The sequence below is a fragment of the Lontra canadensis genome, unplaced genomic scaffold (genome assembly GCF_010015895.1).
Source record: "Lontra canadensis isolate GAN:19392208 unplaced genomic scaffold, GSC_riverotter_1.0 scaffold144, whole genome shotgun sequence".
NCBI lineage: Eukaryota > Metazoa > Chordata > Mammalia > Carnivora > Mustelidae > Lontra > Lontra canadensis.
The window spans coordinates 2519864-2529761 of record NW_022631138.1 but is presented as its reverse complement, the minus strand read 5'-3'; the positions used below and the strand labels follow the sequence as shown (position 1 = coordinate 2529761).

At 43.0% G+C, this 9898-nt stretch overlaps 1 protein-coding gene across 3 annotated transcripts in view; it reads right to left on the bottom strand.

Annotated features, from left to right (window-relative positions):
• Nucleotides 1–1137: 1137 nt before the first annotated feature.
• POLR1B (RNA polymerase I subunit B) overlaps nt 1138–9898 on the bottom strand; it is a 28839-nt gene continuing 20078 nt past the window's right edge. For all 3 annotated transcript variants that reach the window (XM_032843815.1, XM_032843817.1, XM_032843816.1), the window contains exons 11-15: nt 9289–9459; nt 8136–8292; nt 4415–4611; nt 3344–3597; nt 1138–2464 (exon numbers count right to left, since the gene is read on the bottom strand). In XM_032843815.1, the coding sequence (XP_032699706.1) occupies nt 1582–2464; nt 3344–3597; nt 4415–4611; nt 8136–8292; nt 9289–9459 (1662 nt within the window). In that variant the 3' untranslated portion in view covers nt 1138–1581. The remainder of the gene's footprint in view (nt 2465–3343; nt 3598–4414; nt 4612–8135; nt 8293–9288; nt 9460–9898) is intronic.

Sequence of the window (9898 nt, the reverse complement as noted above, 5' to 3'; positions counted from 1 at the left end):
AAATACGCCCCAGCAGGGAACAATACGTCCAAACAATGAAATATTGTACACAGAAAAACAGCCACTGGATTTTAGATTAGTATGGAAAAACAATGTAAACTATCTCCATAAATTGTATTTATTACATGTGGAAATGGCATTTTGGCAGTATTACATTAAATAAAATATAGCATATGAACATTATTTCTAAGATATGGAAGCAACCTAAATCTCCATCAAGAGAGAACAAAGAGGGGCGCCTGGGTGGCTCAGTTGGTTGAGTGTCTGCCTTCAGGTCAGGTCATGATCCCGGGGTCCAGAATCGAGTCCCACATTGGGCTCCCTGTTTGGGAGAGAGCCTGCTTCTCCCTGAACAACCCCCCAATGCTGGTGCTTTCTCTCTCTCTTGAATAAATAAATAAAATCTTAAAAAAAAAAAAAAGATGAAGAAAACGTGCTATACATACAATGGAATATTATTCAGCCCTAAAAAAGGAAATTCTGCCATGTGCAACATGGATAAACCTTAAGGCCATTACCCTAAGTAAAATAAGCTTGTCACAGAACCACAAATACTGCATGATCTCACTTATATGAGGGATCTGAAAGAGTCAGACTAGAATGATGGCTACCAGGAGCTGGTGGGAGGGAAACAGGGAGCTGGTGTCGAGCGGGTGTACAGCTCCATTGCTACAAAAAGAGTTCTGCCTCTAGTTAACAATATTCTACTGTACACCTAAACATGTGTTAAGAGGGTAGATGTCGGGGCACCTGGGTGGCTCAGTGGGTTAAAGCCTCTGCCTTCAGCTCAGGTCATGATCCCAGGGTCCTAGGATCGAGCCCTGCATTGGGCTGTCTGCTCCTTGGGGAGCCCGCTTCCTCCTCTCTCTACCTGCCTCTCTGCCTACTTGTGATCTTTGTCTGTCAAATAAATAAAATCTTTAAAAAAAAAAAGAGGGTAGATGTCAAATTCAGTGTTTTTTAACCAAACACACACACACACACACAACCCCAAAGGGCACAGGGAATCTTTTGGAGGTGGTGTTTCTTACCTCGATTGCGGTGATCATTTCACAAGTGTATGCGTATGCTCAAACCCATCTAATTGTACACATTAAACATGCACAGTTTTGTTTAACAATTACACTTCAATAGAAGTACCTTTGGTTTTTACTTTAATGTGGATATAAGTAAATACAAAATGAACTATATGGCTTACAATTGTATTTGTATTGGGTTGCTTTGTTCTAGACGGAGAAATGTTTGATGGTCACTGCCCAGAGAATGTAGGGTACGGGGACTCTGGGGTTGGAAAGACTTCCCTGTATATCCTTCTACTTATCTGTGTATCATTTTTTTTTTCCCGTGTATCATTTTTAAAGAAGATGCTTGTGGAACTTTTGAACAAATAACACTGCAAATCAGCTTCAGTAGTTATTCTGATGAGACTCAGAAATCCTGAATTCTTAGGTGCCCGGTCTTGGTAGAAAACCCGAATACCCCTGAGAAAAACTCCAGAGGAACCGAGTCATCTCTTCACTGAGCCCAAGTTAGAGTTTGTTTTAATCCGATCGTTCTCCTAACCCGAAAGGCGCCATCAAGTTAAATGACATCCAGTTTCACCTTAATGTTCATGGCTGCCAGTTCAGCTACAAAATACCGGAAAACATAAGGCACGGAAACAGTGTCGATGGTGTCGCTTCGATCACACAATGTACAGTTGTATTTTCTGTTGCGCGTGGCGGACCAGGAAGGGGGTGGCTTCTCCAGCAGCGGAGACAGTAAACTGCCACATTTAATGCACACATGTGCTACCGAGCGATCCGAACAGTTGAAGAGGCGGTCATGCAGGAGAAAAGATGTACCATGAGCTAAAAGAGCATCCCGCTCCATCTCCCCAAAACGGATTCCGCCCTGGACATTCCTTCCCCCAATAGGCTGGTTGGTGACTTTGTCTCTGGCTCCCGTGGTCCTAACCTGGAACTTGTCTGAGACCATGTGGCGCAAACGCTGGTAATAAACCACACCTATGAAAATGTCTGCTTCCAGTTCCAGCCCACTGATGCCGCTGTACAACCTCTCGGTGCCATAGAAGTTGTAGCCACCGGCTTTTAACAGCTCCCCGAAGTACTCCAAGGCCGAGTTCTCCTCTGAAAAGGTGAAGGGTGTCGCATCGTGGCAGAGACCGTGCAGGGCAGCGGACTTCCCTGCCATACTTTCAATTAACATCCCGATGGTCATGCGGGAGGGAAAACCGTGAGGATTGAACAGAATGTCTGGGACCATCCCGCTCTCGGTGAACGGCATGTCCTCTACTGGCCACAGCCTGCTCAGGATGCCCTTCTGCCCGTGGCGACTGGCGAATTTGTCTCCGATAGTCGGGTTCCGAGGGACTCTCATCGTGATGCAGATACACTTGAACTTCCCACTGCCGGTGTCATTACTACACACTTTGATGTTATCCACGATGCAATTTTCTTTACTCCTGGTAAGAAAAGCAGACGGAAGTTTAACTATTCTCTTTACGCTGACAAAGACACCTCTAAGTTTTAATTGACATAATTAGTGCTTCATAAAGGATATCTGCACAACTTATTCTAACATCTCTTCTCCAGCACAAAGAGAGCTGGTATCCCTAAAAACACTTGTGAACAGGGCTGCTGATTCCGTTTGCTACGGAACTCTGCTCACCTGAAAGAACAGCGACAGACCACCTACAAAGACCTACAACTGAAACCATTTCATAGATGTAAAATAAGCTAAACATTTTTAATTTTAGCAAGAGGCATCATGAACTTGACATTTTTAGCTAGGAAAATCCCTAACTACATCCTGAGAGAGATGATTAAGTTTGAATATCTAGTTTTAAAAGAAGTCACAGGCAACTTGTCAAATCCTGACTGACAAGAGAAGCAGAAAAACAAAAGCCAGCCAGCACACACCAAACTTTGTCTCATTTAAGAAATGCCAATTCAGGGGCGCCTGGGTGGCTCAGTGGGTTAAAGCCTCTGCCTTCGGCTCAGGTCATGATCTCAGGGTCTTGGGTTCGAGCCCCGTATCAGGCTCTCTGCTCAGCGGGGAGCCTGCCTCCCCCTCCCTCTGCCTGCCTCTCTGCCTACTTGTGATCTCTCTCTCTCTCTCTCTCTCAATCTGTCAAATAAATAAATATATAAATCTAAAAAAAAAAAAAAAGAAAAGAAAGAAAGAAAGGAAAGAAATGCCAATTCAGTTATGACTAAGTCAGTCAGGGAGCTACCACTTGTATCTTCTCCAAAATTCGCCTCTTACAAGGTAAATTTCACTGACCTCAGCAACTTCATGGAGAAACAGCCTTTTAAAAATAGCACTGGGTACCCGAACTTACTTATAGTACATCACAAAGCTTTCCCCGGTGTTGAGGTTCAGGTAGCCATAATATGGGTCTCCATACTGTAGCTGGGCTCCAATGAATGGCAAGCCATCGTCATCTAACTTCTGCAGAATCCGCGGGTCACCAGGTTTGACTCCAAACACCAGACTATCATCTCCTTGTTTAATTTTCTCAGATAGATCTATGAACTCAGACTTGTAGACACTTCCATGGGCAAAGCCTCGTTCCCAGGAGGCCTTATTCACGATCTATGAGGTCAAAGAACTGTTAATTTAAGAGACTGAGGCCAAATGGGGATTTTTACAATAAAAGTGGTTAGAATGAAAATACATGGTTTAGGATAACTGGCATTCTATTTAAAAAACTCCAGGGATGCCTGGGTGGCTCAATCAGTTAAGCGTCTGCTTTTGGCTCAGGTCATGATCCCAGGGTCCTGGGATCAAGTCCTGCATAGGGCTCCTTACTCAGTGGGGAGCCTGCTTCTCTCTCTGCCTCTGCCTGCTACTCTGCCTGCTTATGTGCTCTCTCTTTCTCTCTGACAAATAAATAAATATTAAAAAAATAAAATAAAGGGAAAACTCCAGATTTTCTGGAGCACCTATGTGGCTCAGTCAGTCAAGCATCTGCCTTCGGCTCAGGTCGTGATCCCAGGGTCCTGGGATCGAGCCCCACATTGGGCTCCCTGCTTAGCAGGTAGTCTGCTTTTCCCTCTCCCTTTGTCCCTCCCCCTGCTTGTGCCCTCTTGCTCAAATAAATAAAATCTTAAACAAAACGAAACACATTTTCCAAGCCACCTACACTATGGCTTAAAACCTAATCATGCATAAATATAAAAGGTAGATATTCCCAAGACTATACTCATTCAACACCTTATACTATGCACTCAAATATGCACCAAACATGCATATCTGAATATTTAGTGAATATCCCTTAGGGCTTGCCACTTTCATGGAGACTAGCAATTCATCATTTAACGGAACACTCATGCACCAGGATGTAAAAACACAGTAAACAAAAAAATTAAAAACTAAAAGGAATGTAACAACATCTCCTGGGAGAACTTACCATAGCATCTTCCATATCATAGCCAGTGTAAGAAATAACAGCAACGATGGCATTTGTCCCAATTGGATAGTTATCCATGTCATAATAATCATACATGTATGGTCTCACTAAAGGGCTTTGTGGAGTCTGAAGACGATACAGTTTATTATCTGATCGAGCTTGGTAAGTGAGAAGTGGAAAGCCCATGGTTTGCTTCCCTACAAAGGGGGGAAAAAAACTTTAGCATCTTTTTACCCTGATTATAAAGGTCATATATAAAATTGGAGGTGTGCCTGGGTGGCTCAGTCAGTTAAGCATCTGCCTTCAGCTCAGGTCATGTTCTCGGAGTCCTGGGATCGAGCCCTGGGTCAGACTCCCTGCTCAGTGGGGTGTCTGCTTCTCTCTCCCTCTCACTCCACTCTTGTGCTCTGCCTCACTCTCTCGCTCAAACAAATAAAATATTTTAAAAAATAAAATAAAACAGGAAACAACAAAACATTCATCATAGGGGAATGAATAAATTAATCGTGGTGGTTCTGCTCACTATAGACTAATACACAGCATCAAAATGAAGCAGAACCACATGTAGCTATGTAACCAGACCATGAAGACAATGCTGAGGGGGAAAAAGCACAGAATGATTTCTGTATATTTGTAACACATCCCAGACGATTCCATACCTAGTTTATGAACACATGTATGATGTAAGAAAAGCATAAAAAGGGATAATAAAGGATATATATAAATATAAGGTATTACTAGTGGGGGAAGAGAAGGGGTGAAAACAGGATAGTAACTATTATCTGATTACTTTCTTACAGAGAGCAAAATGTCAATATTTGTTAAATTATTTCATAATTATAAATTATAATTATAATTATTTATAATTACATTATAAGTCAATATTTGTTAATTCCCAGGATAGGAAAGTAAGACTTCTTTCTACTTTATATTATAGAGAATCAATTTGAAACATTAAGATTTTTAAGACTATATGACTCTCTCTCTCCCTCTCTATATATATAGAGAGAGAGAATTTTAAAATACAGAAAAGGAGACTTCTGGCTTCCAGTAATAGAAGGGTAGTCCTACAAGACCACCCTCCACACATAAGATCCAGAACAATACTAAACAGAAACACCATATGGGCACACACACACACACACACACACACACACACAACCTGAAAGCACTGGAGAGTAACCAGAAGCAGTAAGGAACTGGAGAAGAATTTACACTCGGATGAAAGAAATGGGACTGAGTAAACTACTAACGTTTTTCAGGTTTTAATGTTTTTGTTTTGGCCCGGCTGTCCAGTCACCAAAGTGGCTATAACCCAAACAGAAACCTACCGTCTTACTGGCTTAAAGAGCCAAGGAATAGAGTTCAGAATACAATGGCAACTGGAAAGTCAGGGGGGTTAAGTTTTAGAAAGGGAAGAAACATAAAGGGAGGGCCTTAAATTCTACGTAAAAACTGAGTCCAGATCTCAATGGGCTGAGCTGTGCATTCATGGGACAGATCTAAGAAGCCCACCTAAGGCTAGAAGAACATACTTCAACTGCTATGTTCAGCTATCTATCAGTTAAATCTAAAAACCAATCCTCTTCAAAGGAACGTAATAGAACCCAGAGTCTTTTTTTTTTTTTTTTAAAGATTTTACCTACCTATCTGACAGACAGAGATCACAAGTAGGCAGAGAAGCAGGCAGAGAGAGAGGGGAAGCAGGCTCCCCACTGAGCAGAGGGCCCAATGTGGGGCTCGATCCCAGGACCCTGGGATCATGACCCGAGCCGAAGGCAGAGGCCTTAACCCACTGAGCCACCCAGGTGCCCCTAGAACCCAGAGTCCTAAAACCTATCATTTACAATGTTCCCGATATGATCTGATAGTTCTAGAAATATAAAGAAACAGGAAAACAGAACCCATGCTCAAGAAAAAAAAAAATGTAATCAATGGAGACTGATCCCGAGGTGACCCAACGTTGGAATTAGCGGGGCTCCTGGGTGGCTCTGGTCATGATCCCGAGGTCCTGGGATCGAGCCTCAAGTCAGGCTCCCTGCAGCAGGGCATCTGCTTCTCCCTCTCCCTAAAAAATACATAAATAAATCTTAAAAAAAAAAAAAAAAAGATGTTGTAATTAGCAGATAACGGTTTTTAAAGACTTGTTACAACTATGCTCAAAAACAAAGGAAAACAATTCACAAAGAAGACAACAATCTCTGAGAAAACAGAAACTATAAAAAATAAATGGAAACAAAGGGCTGAAACATTAAATATTCGAAATAGAATAAAAAGTCAGTGAGGATAATGATAGATCAGTAAAAATGATCCAATCTGGGGGCGCCTGGGTGGCTCAGCTGGTTAAGCATCTGTCTTTGGCTCAGGTCATGATCCCAGGGTCCTGGGATCGAGCCCCGCATCAGGCTCCTTGCTCAATAGGGAGCCTGCTTCTCCCTCTCCCTCTGCTGTTCCCCCTGCTTGTACTCTCTCTCTGTCAAATAAATAAATAAAATCTTAAAAAAAAAAGAAAAAAAAAAAGATCCAGTCTGAAGAGAAAGAAAAAAAAAGACTGGGGGGGGAAAAAAAAAAGAACAGAGACCCCATGGTTTGTAGGGCAATATCAAAAGGTTTAACACAGATGACACATACTGATATCTCAGAGGAGGTATGAGAGAATAGGGCAGAAGCAGGGTTTCTAGAAATAATGGCAGAAAAGTAAAAATTTGATGACATCTTTTAAAACGGATCTTAGAAGACCAGTAAACACCAAGCACAAAGACCATCATATGTGGGCGTATCACAATCAGCTACCAATGAGATATGAAGAGAAAATCTTACAGATAGGAGAAAATAACACATTACATACAAGCAAACAATGACATGTACAACCACTGACTTCTAACACAAATGACAAAGACCAAGAAGGGACCCAGTAATATCTCTTAAGTGCGGAAAAACTGTAACTGTCCAACCAGAATCGTACATCCAGTTCCAGGTGAAGACCAAATAGAGACATTTCCAGAGGAATAAAAACTAAGAGGATTTGTAGCCAGCAACCTAAACTACAAAAATAAGCACTAAAGGAAGGCTTCCAGGCTCAAGGGATAGGACACTCAGTGGAAACTGGAATCACTGGGTGGGCAGGCAGGGCATGGGCAGTGGTGGGATATGGGGAAAAACGACGGCTTGGGTTCTTCAAAAATCCAATCACAAGATCTCAGACAAATCCAAATCGACAAACATTCCACAAAATGACCTTTGTGTTCAAAAACATCAGTGTCAGAGATGACAACGGCTAAGGATCTCATTTAAATGACTAAAGAGACTCAACAACTAAATGCGACATGTGATCGCAGACTAGGTGCTACACAGAAAAAAATCTGCCATAAACCGTGTTTTGGGGACGATCCGTCAAAATCTGAGTAAGGACTATAAAGCAGTATAATGACATCAATGGTACACTTCCTGTTGTTAATCCTTGCCCTGTAATAAGCAAGGGGACATCCTTACTGGTAGGAAATACACAATGAAATACTTCGGGGTGAAGGGGCATCAGGTCTGCAGCTTACCTCCAAATGGAAATCGGTACACGTGGGACATGTTAACAGAATCTACATAAAGGGCTTATGGGAGTTCTTTGTGCCGTGCTCGCAACATTTCTGAGTTTGAAATTGTTTCACAATGAAAAAGTTACAAGAGCCTTTCTTTGTGAATACCACCACTCTCCACTCCATCTTACCCATCTGGCACTGGTACATGTTCCGGGGACTCTGGTTGTGATCGGAGAAAGGGATGAAGTTGGCGATCACACTCAGCAGGCTGTGGGGGAAGAGCTCCTGGTGAGTGGTTACACCAGCCAAAACCTCATCCTCAAAGATGGCAATGTTCATGAAGATCTGGAAAAGAGGAAGGACAAGAAAGTTCAAGGCACAGAGTACCTGACGGCTAACGTATTAACTCTCCCTCTCTCTCAGAGTTTGGGACTCAAAGACTGGAACGAAAACCTTCCCCACTCAGCATCATGAACACTGATGGGATCCACTGGGAAGCACAGGGAAGCTTCGGGGCAGAAATACTGTTTGCCTGACGCTTTTCATTCTAAATCCACCCTGGTCCAACTGTAAAGGAGGGGAACAAAGATACTTTGAAGCAGCACAAAGCTCACAGTTTTGCAACTGTGAAGATGTAGGCAAATACTGTAAGTCTGATGGAATGTTCCCACCTCAGCACCTGAGTTAGAGCCAGGTGCAAAGGAGCAGGGCAGGATGGGCAGGCAGGTGATGTGACCACTAATCCTCTCTCTCGATGAGAGGTCACAAAGGAGGCAGAAGGTAAGTTCTGATTTTCTTTCAAATGCCCAATCATTACTAAACAATGACAACACTTTATAAAAAGGTTTTTTTTGTTGTTTTTTTTTTGTTTTTTTGAGAGAGAGAGAGAGCACACAAGCAGGGGAGGGGCAGAGAGAGAGAGAGAGAGAGAATCTGAAGCTTCCATTGAACATGGAAGCCTGACGCAGGGGTCGATCCCATGACCTGAACCAAAATCAAGAGTGGGACTGAGCCACCCAAGCCCCCTGATAACACTTTTAAAAAATAGTGGTTAGGGGGCGCCTGGGTGGCTCAGTGGGTTAAGCCTCTGCCTTCGGCTCAGCTCATGATCTCATGGTCCTGAGACTGAGCCCCATATCGGGCTCCCTGCTCAGTGGAAAGCCTGCTTCTCCCTCTCCCTCTGCTGCTCCCCATGTTTGTGTTCTGTCTCTCAAATAAATAAATAAAATCTTCATTAAAAAATTAAAAAAAAAAACACCAAAAATCACAGTGGTTATTAAGTTTCCTGAAGTTGTACACTACACGAGCACACACAGGCACCAATCACAATGCTCTACGTACCTGCTCCATAGTTCCAATTAGTTCTTCTTTGCCTAATTCCAAGTTCTGCACGGGACGCACCAGTCTACAAGGAGTGGTAAACAGGAACAATCCTGGGTACAGACTTGGTTTTCCTGTCATGGGGATAAGGGCCACTTCCATCCAGGGAGGAATTCTTTTTTCTCTCAACACCTGTTTTCAACAAAAAGAAAGTTCAATTAAGGAGCGATGTGTTTTATATCTATCTCCTGCCACCCAGGAAGTGGACAGAATGGGAAAGGAGGTCAAATATAAAAAGCAGTATGAGGAAATTAGTTATGCCAGTAACATCTTAGTGCCCTGCCAGTCTCATCACCGCACAGAATGCCACTCACCCAGTTTCCAGAACTGGCAAAAGCCCTACTTTCTGGGGGGGCGCAGCCCTACTATGTGACAAACTGATAATGGGGAAGACTCAGGGAAAGGTAAACCAAGAAGGTGTGTGTGAACGAACACACTAAGCAAAAGTTTGTCCTCTGATGTCTAGAATATAGTACGTTACTGCTTTTATTTTAAACCCGTTATTCAATGGGGGCGCCTGGGTGGCTCAGTCGTTAAGCCTCTGCCTTTGGCTCAGGTCACGATCCCAGGG